The sequence below is a fragment of the Pongo pygmaeus genome, chromosome 8, assembly GCF_028885625.2.
Source record: "Pongo pygmaeus isolate AG05252 chromosome 8, NHGRI_mPonPyg2-v2.0_pri, whole genome shotgun sequence".
NCBI classification, from domain to species: domain Eukaryota; kingdom Metazoa; phylum Chordata; class Mammalia; order Primates; family Hominidae; genus Pongo; species Pongo pygmaeus.
In genome coordinates this window covers 130012577-130027604 of record NC_072381.2, presented here as the reverse complement: position 1 = coordinate 130027604, position 15028 = coordinate 130012577, and the positions used below count along the sequence as shown (strand labels likewise).

The following is a 15028-nucleotide window of genomic DNA, read 5'->3' as shown; positions in this document are numbered from 1 at the left end:
ATGGGGCCAACAGCAGCTCACTGGCCCCTCTGGCCTCAGTTTCCCCATCTGCTAAGTGAAGGGGCTGGAGCAGGTGAGGTGTTTCAGGGCCCTTGTCCCTTGCACCTCTGATATTCAGTGACTCAAGCATAAGGCAGGACTAGAGACAGTGGCCCAGACCCTGCTGGTGGCCTCCCCCATACGGTTCTTCCTAGCAGTCAAAGCCTGAGTCAAAGGCTGCTGGTCAAGGCAGAGTTTACTGAACTGTTAGTTTCCTCCTGCACACACCAGGCGTGACACCTTCAAGTCTGTCCAGCAGTGGCTTCAGAAAGTCCCCTGTGTGCCTTGGACGCAGAGGCTACAGTTCTCACTGTGTGGCATGGGAGCCTTCACAGTGCCCTCGGGAGCTGCCCCTGGTCTTTGTCTGCAAAGGTGACTGGGAGGATAGAAAAAGCAGCGGGCTGGCATTGTTTCGGGGGTGGGGTGGTGGGCAGTGTGCCTGAGCAGTCGCAGGGAGGCTGACTTGGTTCTGAGCTGCAAGATCTGTGCATAGGAGGCCCCTGGGTTTCTTCCAGGCTCTTCACTGAAATGCAGAGTCTGAAGAGGAGGCAGTGGGCACAGTGCCCCTGAATCCGGTTAGGTGGAGTTTACTGCATTTAAAGGACCAGGTGCCCATGGTGAGTGGTGAGTTCTGGGATTTGGGAGATTCCCAGAGGCCTGACAGGCCTGTCCCACCCTCCTGGACTTCACTACAGGGAGCTGAAGTCAGGGCCCAGGCAGGGAAGCAGGCCACCCAGGTAGGGAACAAATGCCTGCCCATGCAGGGCAGAGGGCAGAAGGCAGGGCTGTCAGGGCCTTAGGTGTTCTGGGCACTGGGGCAGGTGGAGGAGAGGCAGGGGTGGAGGAGAGGCAGGGGTGGAGGAGGTGGGGCTCTCCCAGGAGGCTGTCACTTGTCCGCGTGCTGCAGCAGCAGGTCCACTGCCTCTGCGAGGTTGTCCACGTACCCATCAGCCTTCACTTCCGGATGGTGCTCATCACTGGGCCTGGAGAGGATGGCCGGAGGTTAGTCAGTGCCCCAACGTTGACCCCTCTGCAGCCACACCCACCCTCCCAGCATCTAGCACGGGCCTGGCCTTAGCTTGAGGAAACCTCCAGGTCCTGCCAGGCAGCCTGGCCCGTGGCCACTGGCCATCCCCCTCCTCCCCCTGCCCTACTCAGGCACACATGGCCCTTCCTGACTGTGCCCTCAACCTGGACATCTCCCCAAACCTGTCTCCCACTGGGAGCCTGCTCAGCCTTGTGGTGGAGTGACAGCCGGCCCAGCTCCCTCCGGACCTCCAGCACAGGCATCTCACCTTGGATGGTGGGGACATGAGTGTACCCTGCTCTGGGCTCCCCAGGGGCTCACCCCACACCCCTGGCCTGGCCTAGTGCCCCGTGGGAGGAGCCTAGTCCATGTGCACTGTGGGGACAGCTGGGGGTAGAGACCCGGAGCTCCTGCCTGCCCTAACACTGGGGGCCCGCATGTCAGTGACAGCATTTGCCTTCTGGTTGGTGTCCTCTGAGGCCACGCCCACCCAACAGAGGAGGCACCGGGCTCCTGGATGAGCTGCCCTCTGGCTGAGATTCTGGGGCAGCAACCTCTCTAAAGCCTTCAACCATTCCCCAGGCATCTCCTGAGGTCTCACTGGATGCTGAGGACACAGGAATGAGGCCATGAGACAGTGCAGAGGCCTCCGGGCCCTGCCAGGGGACTTTGTGGAAGGGGCTGTGGGCTAAGTCCTGAAGGCAGGCAGGAGCTATGGGTAGACACGTGGGTGGGAGAGGAGAGCCCCAGGTGGGTTCGTGGAGACATCCCAGAGCCTTTTTTATTTTTTATTTTTTTGAGACCAAGTGTCACTCTGTTGCCCAGGCTGGGGGACAATGGTGCGATCTTGGCTCACTGCAACCTCTGCCTCCCAGGTTCAAGCAATTCTCCTGCCTCACCTCATGAGTAGCTGGGACTACAGGCACCCGCCACCACGCCCGGCTTTTTTTGTATATTTTAGTAGAGATGGGGTTTCGCCATGTTGGCCAGGTTGGTCTCCGACTCCTGACCTCAAGTGATTTGCCCGCCTTAGCCTCCCAAAGTGCTGGGATTACAGGAGTGAGCCACCGTGCCCAGCCCCCATCCCAGAGTCTTGACAGTCATTTGAGGAAGTGGCACCTTATCCTAGGGGCTGTGGGCAGCCTGGAGGGCTGTGAGCCAGAAGGCCCCTCCCCACAGCCTTGCACCCACAGAAGCGCTGCTGGAGCTTGGCAGGAAGTGGGGACCGGCCCGTCTGCAAACCTACCACTACCGAGGGACATGTTGCTTGGATCACCCCACGGCCTGGCCCAAGCTGCCTAAGAAGCAGGGAAACCACAGTCTCCCGGCAGCAGCGCCCCCACTTTGGAAGCTGCCACCCTGGTCTAAGAGGAAGTGCTTGAAGTTGGTTCTCACAACATCTAAAAGCCGTGTTGGCCCTTTCAAAGGGTTTGGTTTCTGCAAAGGGCTTTCTTGACCCTAAAATGACTGTCATGGGCAGGGGGACTTTTTCTTTTAAGGGTTCTCAGCCCAGTGGCCTGGAGGCTACCTCCTGGCCCTCAGGGACTGCTGAGGCTATGGACCTGGACGGGGGCCACAGGGGCAGTCCCTGGGTGGGGAGGGCAGTGTGGGCTCCCCTGTGACTGGGAGGGTGTACCTTTTGGCTCTTGTCCAGGTCCCAAGGACAGAACCCTGTCCCCTAAGCCCCTCCAGCGCCCCCACTTCCTTGCCCACCCGCTTGTATGGGGCTACAGCCGCTTCCCCTCCCGCACAGTCTCCGAGCACAGCACTCACGAGCCTCACATCCCTCTCCCTTCCATCCTCCAAGGAAGAAGTGGTCACCCCCATCTTGAACAGGTGAGGAAACAGCTCAGAAAGGTTCAGAGACTTGCTGAAGGTCACACAGCAGGGAGGCCAGAGCTGGGATCTGACTGAGTTCTACTCCCAGCCCCGTGTTCTTTCGAGAGCTTCCACCACTGCTGGACATTCCTGCCCCTTCCAGCAAAGGGCAGTTGACAGCACCCACTCCAAGCAGGGGCACCTACAGATGCCAGTACCAGTGGGGATCGCTTGGCTGGCCGTCCCAAGCATGGCCACTCTGCTGCTCCTGAATGAGCACACACCAAAGTATGAGCCTGGGGGACCAGGCAAGGGGACGAGTATGCGGCGCCCTCACCTACACCCGCTCCATCAGCACCCTCACCCGCACCCGCACCCGCTCCATCAGCACCCTCACCCACACCCTCACCCTCTCCATTAGCACCCACACCCGCACCCGCACCCGCTCCATCAGCACCCACACCCGCTCCATCAGCACCCTCACCCGCACCCGCTCCATCAGCACCCTCACCCGCACCCGCTCCATCAGCACCCACACCCGCTCCATCAGCACCCTCACCCGCACCCGCTCCATCAGCACCCGCACCCGCTCCATCAGCATCCTCACCCACACCCGCTCCATCAGCACCCTCACCCACACCCGCACCTGCTCCATCAGCACCCTCACCCGCACCCTCTCCATTAGCACCCTCACCCTCACCTGCACCATCAGCACCCTCACCCACACCCGCTCCATCAGCACCCTCACCCTCACCTGCACCATCAGCACCCTCACCCACACCCGCACCCGCTCCATCGGCACCCTCACCCACACCTGCTCCATCAGCACCCTCACCTGCACCCGCACCCGCTCCATCAGCACCCTCACCCGCACCCGCTCCATCAGTACCCTCACCCACACCCACACCCGCTCCATCAGCAACCTCACCCACACCCGCACCCGCTCCATCAGCACCCTCACCCGCACACACACCCGTTTCAGCACCCTCACCCGCTCCATCAGCACCCTCACCCGCACCCGCTCCATTAGCACCCTCACCCACACCCACTCCATCAGCACCCACACCCGCACCCACTCCATCAGCACCCACACCCGCTCCATCAGCACCCGCTCCATCAGCACCCTCACCCGCACCCGCTCCATCAGCACCCACACCCGCACCCGCTCCATCAACACCCTCACCCACACCCTCACCCACTTCATCAGCACCCTCACTTGCTCCATCAGCACCCTCACCCGCACCCACTCCATCAGCACCCTCACCCACACCCGCTCCATCAGCACCCACACCCGCACCTGCTCCATCAGCACCCGCACCCGCATCCGCTCCATCAGCACCCTCACCCGCACCCGCTCCATCAGCACCTTCACCCACACCCGCTCCATTAGCAACCTCACCCGCACCCGCTCCATCAGCACCCTCACCCGCTCCATCAGCACCCTCACCCTCACCCACACCCGCTCCATCAGCAACCTCACCCACACCCGCTCCATCAGCACCCTCACCCGCTCCATCAGCACCCTCACCCTCACCCACACCCGCTCCATCAGCACCCTCACCCTCACCCGCACCCGCTCCATCAGCAACCTCACCCGCACCTGCTCCATCAGCACCCGCTCCATCAGCACCCTCACCCGCTCCATCAGCACCCTCACCCTCACCCGCTCCATCAGCAATCTCACCCGCACCCGCTCCATCAGCACCCACACCCACACCCGCTCCATCAGCACCCTCACCCGCTCCATCAGCACCCTCACCCTCACCCGCACCCGCTCCATCAGCACCCACACCCGCACCCGCTCCATCAGCAACCTCACCCGCACCCGCTCCATCAGCACCCTCACCCGCTCCATCAGCACCCTCACCCTCACCCGCACCCGCTCCATCAGCAACCTCACCCGCACCCGCTCCATCAGCACCCACAACCGCACCCGCTCCATCAGCACCCTCACCCGCTCCATCAGCACCCTCACCCTCACCCGCACCCGCTCCATCAGCAACCTCACCCGCACCCGCTCCATCAGCACCCGCTCCATCAGCACCCACACCCGCACCCGCTCCATCAGCACCCGCACCCGCATCCGCTCCATCAGCACCCGCACCCGCTCCATCAGCACCCACACCCGCACCCGCTCCATCAGCACCCTCACCCGCACCCGCTCCATCAGCACCTTCACCCGCACCCGCTCCATCAGCACCTTCACCCACACCTGCTCCATTAGCAACCTCACCCGCACCCGCTCCATCAGCACCCTCACCCGCTCCATCAGCACCCTCACCCTCACCCTCACCCGCTCCATCAGCATCCTCACCCACACCCGCTCCATCAGCACCCTCACCCTCACCCACACCCGCTCCATCAGCACCCTCACCCACACCCGCTCCATCAGCACCCTCACCCGCACCCGCTCCATCAGCACCTTCACCCACACCTGCTCCATTAGCAACCTCACCCGCACCCGCTCCATCAGCATCCTCACCCGCTCCATCAGCACCCTCACCCTCACCCGCTCCATCAGCACCCTCACCTGCACCTGCTCCATTAGCAACCCCAGCAAGAACAACCCGTGTCAGTGTCGGGGCTTTAGAGGCCTCTTGTCTTGTGTGTGCCATTCTGTGATACCACACAGGGTATCCACGATCTAGGAGAGGGGCATTGAAGACGTGTGTGATCCTGCATCAGTGCTGAAATAGGAACTGGGCACCGCGCAATCCTGCGTCAGTGCTGGAATACGGACTCGGCATCACCACGAGGCCTTCTACGGTACGGGCCACGTTGGAAAACTGCATGTCAGTATCCACTTGTGACCCTGCAGTCCCACTCCTAAGTATGTACACAGCAGAAATGCATCCTCACGTTCACCAAAGGCACATTCTAGAATGTTCCACACAGTTTTAGCTGCAATAGCAAAAGTCAAACACTGGACAAATGCCCACCAGGGGGAGAATGGGAAAACAGACCGTGGCAGAATCGCACACTGGAATACTCCACCGCGGCTCAACCTGGGGTGAGCTCCTGCCGCAGCAATGGGGGTGAGCCCCAGACGTGAAGAGCAACTGAGGGCAGACTCGAGGAATACACACAGCAGGACTGACTTACAGAGAGCTCCAGAGCTGGCAAAGGCAGACTAGTGACAGAGTGTGGGACGACGGCTTCCTAACGGAAAGGTGAATAGGGGTGCCAGGAATGTTCTAGATCTTGACCTGGGTGGGGCTAACATCCTATTCTTCACTTTTAGAGCCCTTTACTAATGTTATACCTCAAAAATTTAATTAAAAAGCCACGTATGGGCCAGGCGTGGTAGCTCACGCCTGTCATCCTAGCACTTTGGGAGGCTGAGGCAGGAGGACTGCTTGAGCCCAGGAGGTTGAGACCAGCCTGGGCAACATGTTGAAACCCCATCTCTACAAAAAAGTACAAAAATCAGCCAGGCATAGTGGCGGGCGCCTGTAGTCACAGCTACTTGGGAGGCTGAGGTGGGAGGATCACCTGAGCCTGGGAGGTTGAGGCTGTGGTGAGCCGTGATCACACCACTGTACTCCAACCTGGGTGACAGATGAGAGTCTCAAAAAGAAAGAAAAGCCACATATGATGCTCACAGATGCCATTGTGTAGGCCAGAGGGCCAAATCCTACCTGCGGCCTGTCTTTATATTTTTAAAGGGGTATAAAAAGAAGAGAATAATACGCAACAGAGACCAAATGGAAGCTGGCAGAGCCTGAAGTGGTAACGATTCGGCCCCTACAGGAAAGGCCTGGACCCCTGGGCTGGCCTGTCCACCATCCCCCAGGGCTCTGGACAGGCCCCTTCTCAAGTTCTTACTCGTGGGAAGCCAGTGCTTCCACTCAAGTGCACCACTGCTGCAGAGATGTGGCTGCTCTGGGCCGGGCAGGGCTGGCCCTGTCTTCCTGGGGCTGCCAGCCATACCTGGCTCCAGGCTGTGCAGACACACCCTGCCCTGGTACAGAATGAAGGGTGGGCAGGGGTCCAAGGTCCCCTTGAGGTGAGGCTGCTGATGCTCCTCCGCTTACTCAGATCCCTCTTGGAGGACAGATGACAGGCTTCTCTCAGCAGCTCTACCTCTGCGACTGCTGGCTCTGGCCGAGGGCACGGCAAGCTGGGTGGGCAGGTGGGCGGGAGAGGGGGGGTCCTCTGAGCGAGACAGAGACAAAACCACAAGGGCTGGCTAGCTCAGTAAATTAGCCCCGTGGCAAAACATCTCTCTGCCTCAGTTTCCTCATCTGTGCCATGAGGATAAACCTGGCTCCACCCCCTACCAGCCACGTGGCCTCAGGCAACTTCCTTAAGCCCCTGTGCCTTGGTGTCCCTGCCTCTAGACCAAGGTCATAATAGCATGCGCCATGGGCTCCCATGAGGAGGGCAGGAGCCGATACTCGTGGCAAGGACAGGTTGGTTGGCACGGGTGTGGGCACTGTTGTGGCTAAAATTGAAAACTCAGCAATCCTGTCAGGGGAATGCACCGTGGGCTGGGGCTGAGCTGGCCAGGGAGGTGGAGCATGACCGGCCTTGAGCCTTCCCCTGGGCACACAGGCTGGTGGGGGGGCAGACAGGCAGGTGGATGGACACACACTGATGTGTGGGCTACATGCGGCACAGGGAGGACAGGGTGAGTGGGGAGGAAGCCCAGCACACGCACTGGATCGGGAGGGTCAGAAAGGCTCCAAGCAGGACCCTAGGGGGCATCCCAACAGCCTGGAGTCCCAGCAGACCTGGCACTAGGGAGGGTGCCTGCGGGAAGGGCCAGTAGGCTCACGCCTACGCCGCGGCTCTGCCCCCTCCTGCCCTCTGCACCTGCGGCGCTTCCACTCCCCGGTCTCACCTCTGCCTGGCCTGTGTGCATGGCCCTGGATTAGCCCTGCCGGGCTGCCCTCAGCTCCCACTAGGGTCTGGGGAGATGAGCTGCAAAGCACTGCTCGCAGCCGCCGTGTGTGCACCCAGCCCACACTTACAAGGAGTCGGGGGCTGAGGCGGCGGCCCAGGTCTGACGTCCTCTCTGGTACCGCAGCCAGTTCCCATCTGATTTCCAACTTTTCTCCCCACAACAGTGAGAGGTTTGGGCTCCTTGTTGCCCGAAGCGGAACAAAAATTCCTCCAGCAAACACTGCCATGATTCATCATCCGAGCCCCCGGGGGACTGGTCCCCAGGACCCCCTCCTTGGACACCTTCCCCAGGTGCCCTGGGGCCGGGCTTATTGTCCAGGCAAAAGCAACCAGCCCCGAGAGGGAACAAGAGTTCTCCCCATAGAAGATGACGCTTTGTAATGAGAATCCGGCCAGCCCCACTCTGCACATGTACCTAGCCGAATGGCGTCCGTGGCTAATTATGTTTAATTACATATCATTTAAATTCAAGAATCCACTAAAAGAAAGGATTGCATTAGCACCCGGCTGGTGTTTGCCCACATGCAGCGGAAATTGTGGACTTTTATGTCTTAATTACGTGACGCTGCTGTGGGCTGCGTCTCCCAGGGAGCTGGGGTGGGCAGAAGGGGACCTGTTCCTGGCCTAGTGGCCCCAAGCCCCTGAAGCAGCTCTGCTTTGTCCAATGGCCTGGGCAGGAGGAGTCCCTGCCCCACGCTGGCCAGTGCCCTGTAACCTGTGGACCTCAGAGATGTCACTGTACAAAAGTTGAACCAACAAACCCAGCAAACGTGCGTCCTCGGCAGTGGGGACAGAGCGGAGAGGGTGAAGCAGGAGGGGCCTCAGACCATCCTGCCCTGAGTGGCCCTGCTGGGACAGAGCTGGAGGAGGTGGAAGAGACAGACAGAGAGACACGGCCACACACGGAGGGAAGGAGGGCAGGGACAGGAAGCACCATGAGACAGGCAGAAACAGGGAGAAAGAGGACAACGCAGACAGAGAAAAGACGGTGGAGAGAGGGCAGGCGAGTAGAGACACACACACAGAGGGAGGGGACAGGCACGGGACACAGGAACAGGGGCAGGGGCCTGCAACAGGCAGGGAGGGGCTGGGGCCGCCCCCATGGTTCTGTGTCCTGGCCACGTGGGCCTGCGTTAAGCCCCTCCGCCCTTCCCTGGCCTACCGGCCTGGCTGAGGGCTCCCTGTGGGGGTCACAGTGCTGCTCCTCCCCCTGCCCCAGGCCCAGCCCAGGCCCCCAGACAGCTGAGCACCCTGCTCTGTCCCCAACAAACTGCATGGCCCAGGGCTGGTCTCCTCACCTGCCCGAGCCTCAGTTTCCTCATCTGTAAGGTAGCATAGGGCTTGGCTCTGGGGGCCACTCTGAGATGAAACAAATTAAAAGAGGCAAGACTGAACACGAAGTTGGCGTTTCCCCTGCACCTGGGGACACTGCAACTCACCCTGGCTCTGGCCCTGCCCCCTCCCACCTCCACCCTCTGCCCTCCAGCGTTCACAGTCCAGTTCCACACTCACAGTTGTCAGCACTGCTGGGAAAGAAAGAAAAGGGCCTGGGGTCTGAGGGCACTGATGGGAGAGGGAGCGGGACAGGACTGAGCGGGGCAGGGACGCTTCCGGAAACAGGGACGTTAAGGCCAAGCACTGCTCCTGTCCATCGTCCTTGCTGCTGTCCTCCCGAGAATGGCGTGGAGACACCAGGCCTTTACAGGGTGGCTTCTTCACTAAGCCAGAGGTGCCTGGCCCTCAGGGCCTGGCTGGGAGGTGGGAGCAGTGAGCGATTTCCCCAGGCGCCTGCGGGACGGCCGCGGGTTCTTCTCTCCTCTCCTGGGGGCAGCCTCCCTCGGGCTGCATTTGGGTGTCTCTGGCTGAGGACCTGCTTCTGATGTGGGGTGGGCCCTCCAGGTACCTCCCCCATCCTTGCGCAGGAGCCTGCAGGGTGGCTCCTGCTGCCCGGGTTTCGGAGGTGGAAGTGGAGGCACACAGCTGGGAGGCGTGTGGCTGCAGGACCGGGAGGCTGGCCTTAACCACCGGGCCCCACAGGGTGACCCGGGCCCCTTGAGGACAGGAGGTCTCCTGCTAAAGCCTGTTCCCTTCCCCTTCCCCCTCCCCCTCCACTAGCTCCTCCGTCCAGCCTGGCCCCCTCTCCTCTCTTGCAGCCGGAGTGGCTTCCCTAAATGCTCACCTGCTCCCACCTCCCCTGTGTAAACTGCGGTGGCTCCCTATTGCCCACATCATAGCCCAGCTCCTCGGCATGGCAGATGAGTCCATCCTGACTGGGCCCCACCCGTGGACCTCCCTCCCCACGCCAGCCACTCAGTGCCCGGGCCGCTGCTCTTCAGACATCCCAGCTCTCCCTGCCATTGCCCGTGCTATGCCGTGGAATGCTCCTGAAACCTGCTCCACCTGCAAACTCCTATTCACGTTTCAGGACCCCACTCACTTGTCCCCATCTCCCACTGCATGCTCCTTCCACAGGGTGAGTTGCTGTCTCTTCTGAGCATGCAGAATGTGCCCCCCCACCACCCCATGCCATCAAAGCTGGGGGCTGCTCTGCCACTTCACCTGCAGGTGCCAGTGTTGACTTCGCTTCCTGGAGGGACAGGCCAGGTTTCCTGCCCTCAGTGGTCCCCCCCCACAGGCCTGACCCAGGGCAGGCACCCAGGAAGTGCCCACCAAATGAATGAACAAAGGCCCCCAGCTGGGCAGGCCAGTGCCTGTCATCAGTGATTCCTCCCCCTCATGCTCTGTCAGCCGAATGCAGGGAACGGGTGAGTGAGAGGCAGAAAACAAGGCGGTTCTGTGCCTGTCGCCTGGCCAGCTTCACAGGGACAGTCTTTGTACCAATCGAAGGAAAATGGTGGCCAGGCCCCAGCAAAAGAGCCCCATGAGGCCAGTCTCCCTGCCGCCTCCTCCAGGGCACATGCAGGCCAGCACCGCCTTCTGGGGAACACTGACCAAGGGAGACAGGTGCGGCCTCTCCCCGAGGGGCTCTTGAGGGACCTGAGCTGCCCGGGACTCCCAGTGGGTGGCCCACCCGCCTCCTCCCCACCCTGCAGGGGCAGAGGCTCTCACGACTGGAGGCCGCAACAGCTGCCTACCCAGGGAGGGGCAGGCATCCCTGTCCCCATTTGCTTTGGAAAGGCAGTGGCTGGGAGCCAGGTGTGGGGGGCGGCTGCCCAGTGAGTTCAGGGATCCGGGCACCGGCATCAGAGGGTGACGCCAGCTCGGCTGTGCTGACAGACTTGCAGGACAAGGACAGAGGGTGATTCATGAGGTGGAGGTAGTGAGGCCGGGCAAGGGGCATCCTTCCATCAGAACCCCAGGAGCCCAAGACCCCCAGGGGCCTGGGGGGTTATTTCTAGAAGGGTGTTCACCAGAGCCTGGCCCTGGCAAGTGCCTGGAGGATGCAGCTGGGAGATCTGCCTCTACCTGTACCCCCGCAGCTTCTCTGAAGGCTGCTTATCAGATGGTCTGCACTGGCACATCACAGACACTAGGCCAGTGCCCATGGCGTTCCCTGCTGTCCACGTGCTGGCCCAGCACAGCCACCCTCAGGACAGCAGCTTGCTGGGGCCCAGTGAGGTGGGCAGAAGGCCCAGAACATCCCACATCCAGCCCGTGACCTGGCCTGAGCCGGGTCCCTGGCAGGTGCCCGAGGGTCGGTGGCCTCCTTACAGGGTAGTTGGGTGGCGGGGTGGAGATGGCCACAGAGCTCAGGCAGGCTCCGCCCCCTCTGTCCCCTGGGTTCTGGAAGTAGGTCGGGGGATGACATGCCCAGGCCCACGTACCTCTGGGAAGGTGCCATGTTGTGCTGCTTACAAAGAAACCCGAGCAGGAGCTCCTTCCCACAGAGCCTGTGCATCCAGCCAAGGCCTCCCAAGTCCCTCTTCTCCCAGGGCCTGGGGGTCAAGAGGCACACAAAGGACTCTGACCTGGTCCCTGCCTGCAAAGAGCTCACATGGCACCTGAGCCCAGCACTCCAGCCCTAGGCCTGGGCCTTAGCAGGTGCCTGGTGGACACAGGCTCCAGCCTCAGCTACCTGTTCTCACTCGGGGATTGCTCAGCCCTCAGGCCCGTGTCCTCCCAGGCCAGCTCTGCCCACAGGCCTGGGGACTGCTGTGAGTCAACCTGGAGCCCCGGAGCCCAGCTTGGGGACCCTCCAGCCCAGGGCACCTCCTGCCATTGAAGCCAGCTGGGTCCTGGCATGAAGGGTGGCCTGGAGGGACCGGAGGGTCCAGGGCCACATGCCAGCCCTGAGGCGAGGGCCGCAAGGAGGCTCCCAGCCTGGAGACCCGCTCTCCCCTTGCCCAACCTGCTCACACATACAGGACCTTCTTGGACTGCTTTAAAGCCACTTGGCAGAAAAAAAAAATCCAAATAAAAACTCAGGCCTGAAGGAGTCCTCGTCCTGGGCCTCTCTGGGTCCCTCACCTCCCTGGCCAGGAGCAGGGATGGGGACACACTTCCCCTGGCTGGGACCTCCCTTGGAGGTACCAAACTCCCTTTCCTGCTGGCCCAGCTGAGAGCGGGAGCAGTGGCCCGGTCAGGTGCTTGTCCCCCATCCGTTTGGCCATCTGCTCGTCTGTAACGAGGAGGGGTGGGGAGGGAGGAGGTGACCCCTCCCCCTGAGCCCCTACACATGGAATGTGTGTGTGGATAAGAAAGATGTGCACTCTGGCTGGGCCTGCCTAGCCCAAACCACCCACGCCCGCCTTCCTCCTACCTGGGGTGAGCCAGACACCCACAGAGGCTGGGCACGAGCGCACTGCAGGTGTCCAGCTAGGCTGCCGCCCCCAGGCGGCACTATGTACAAAGAGCCAGGGCAATGGTGAGGGGCCTGGATTCCCCAACTGTATCCTGCCCTGGCCTGGCCCCAGCCCCAGTACCCCTCCCAGGTACTGCAGCTGGCCACACCCCACCCTGCCCTGTCCCTCTCACCTGTCCAGGAGGCCTGACAAGGGTGTCTCAGAGCTAAGAGTGAGGTGGGGTCCTGTGCCCCCCAACCAAAAGAGACACCTTCCCTGTGTGCACATGTGTGGGCGGGTGCAACCCAGAAATAGGAGAGAGGCGCACTGCGTCTCCTGCCCCTCGGCCTTGGATCCCTACAGTCTCCTGGTGGTCTGGCCCCCATCTGGATGTGTGAAGAGCTGGGGTGGGGCAGAGCTGGGCTAACTGAACCCCCTTTCCTTCCAGTGGGTGGTGCCCAGGGCCCAGAGCCCGTCCTGGCTGACCTGCCCTCTAGCTAGTAAGGACAAAAGTCTCTCCTCGCAGGAGGAGGCACTCACTGAGCCAGTCCCCCAGGGCTCTGAGCCCTAGTGGGTAAACCGAGACACAGGAAGGGACCTGCCCAAGGTCTTACACACCCCCAGGAGCCACAGACTCACTGGAAATAGGCCTGCCTGCTGCCCACAACCCAGAGCTCTCTACCAGCCAGTGGGCAGGCCCCGGGACGCAGGTGAGGCTCCTCTAGCTAGCAGACTTGTGGCCTCCAGGACATCAGCGATACCACAATGGGCCCACACCTCTGCAGTAAGCCAGCTGTGGGTGGCATCTCCATGTGCTCTGCACAGCACGCCATGGGGTGCGCACCGTGATCTGCTTCTCTGAGATGAGGAGAGAGACCCCCAGAGACGAACAGCCATGCTCAAAGTCACAGCCAGAAGTGGCAGAGCTGGGATTTAAATCCGGTTCATCTCCCTTCCACAAGAATCGAAATCTGGGCTCATGTCAGCAAATCCTCCCTGGGCACATGGGGCATAGCCTGCATCTGGGTGTCTCTGGTGGGCTGGTTGACTCTGGCTAGACCCGGAGGCCTGTAGGTAGGGGTCTCCCCTCCCACCCACCCCCGGATGGAGGTGGGGCACTACGAAGAGGCAGTGCAGCGGGGGGGATGGGGCACAGCACACATGGAGGCCGACGGGACCTGGAGAAGAGGAACGGTGCATGCTGGGAGTGCACGTGGGGCGTGGTAGCCCACGGCCTCCCCATGGCTGGTGCTCCACGTGGGGCCACCCAGATGCCTGCATTCCTTGGGATCTGCAGCCTGGTGGTCAACAGGACCCGGGGGGCCAGGCCTGAGGCAAGGGCGTGTGCCAGCCAGGCAGAGAGCAGTGGGGCCTGGCAAGGAAGGGCTTTTGCCGTGAACCTTGGCACCCACCAGTCTCTGTCCACAGGGAGGAAACGGGGCTTATTTACAGCTGGGTTTAGCCAGGTGGCACTCTGTCAACCAGAACCGACACCATGGCGCCAGCTATTTCCTGCGCGGTTCTCACTGCCCCACTGACTGCGGGCACCGCAGGGGCTGAGAACAGAGGTGGGACGCACTGAGAGGGACTGGTGGTGACGCTTGGCCGCCCACCAGCGGGTTGGTGGTCTCCAGAGACTCCCTCACGTGGCAAATGTGGTCCCTTGAACCCCCGACCCTGGCTGGAGTGTGGGGCAAGCGCTCACCCGCCTGTCTCAGGCCCTCACCCAATTCACGTACATAAGGCCCCCGGTCAAGCGCACATAGAACTTTTCAAAATTAGGAGCTGGAAACCTGGCTTCTTGAGAAAATCTGAAAGATCCCACAATATGGGCCGACAAACCATGGGCAGCAGTCACTGCAGGGTGTGACGTGGCAGCTGCTTCCTTGAAAGGGGCAAGGCGGGCCCAGCCTGCCACACTCCCACCATTCTCTAACGTCTCCCTGTTCCCACGCCAGGCACACGTCACTCTAGTGCACTTCCCCTGCCCCTGTGGGTGTCTCTGAATCTGCTGCCCTGCCCTAAAGCTTTAGCTCCCTGGGCCTCGTTCCCCAAGAACAAGTCACCTCCTCCAGGAAGTCTTCCCTGAAGCCTGCCTCCCTCCAACCCTCGCCTCCTCAGTTAGGTGCCCACCCTGCACTCCACGGCAACTGTGTGGGCCCCATCACGGCACCCATCAATCTGCCACAATTGTTTGGTTACCTGTGTGCTGCCCCCTCCACACTGAGATCCCTGAGATCAGGGACATTCCGTTAGTGGCCTCATGGCCTCGGCTCCTAGTGAGCACAGGAGCAGTCAGCCAACTGCCTGAGCAGACAAGCAGGCAGCCTCCTTCCTACTGACCACTGGGGACTGTGGGTGATTGCCCGGCATCGGCTTCCTGTGAGCCTCAGCCCTCCTAGAAATCTGGGCTGGGGGGCAGTCCCTCCCCATGAGTGAAGGAGTGATGGGCAAGACAGGCAGGCCCCTGGGGCTCAGGGCCTTGGCGCCCTGGCCT

General features: G+C 61.5%; 1 protein-coding gene across 4 annotated transcripts in view; it reads right to left on the bottom strand.

The window, feature by feature from the left end:
• Positions 1–217: 217 nt before the first annotated feature.
• The window catches only part of LHPP (phospholysine phosphohistidine inorganic pyrophosphate phosphatase), a 154724-nt gene continuing 139913 nt past the window's right edge, over positions 218–15028 (bottom strand). For 2 of the 4 annotated variants that reach the window (XM_054503285.2, XM_054503288.2), the window contains 2 exons: positions 984–1022; positions 218–629 (listed from right to left, as the gene is read on the bottom strand). In XM_054503285.2, coding sequence (XP_054359260.1) covers positions 560–629; positions 984–1022 — 109 coding nt within the window. In that variant the 3' untranslated portion in view covers positions 218–559. Of the gene's footprint in view, positions 1023–15028 lie in introns of all 4 variants that reach the window. The other 2 variants (XM_054503287.2, XM_054503289.2) reach the window with 1 other exon arrangement.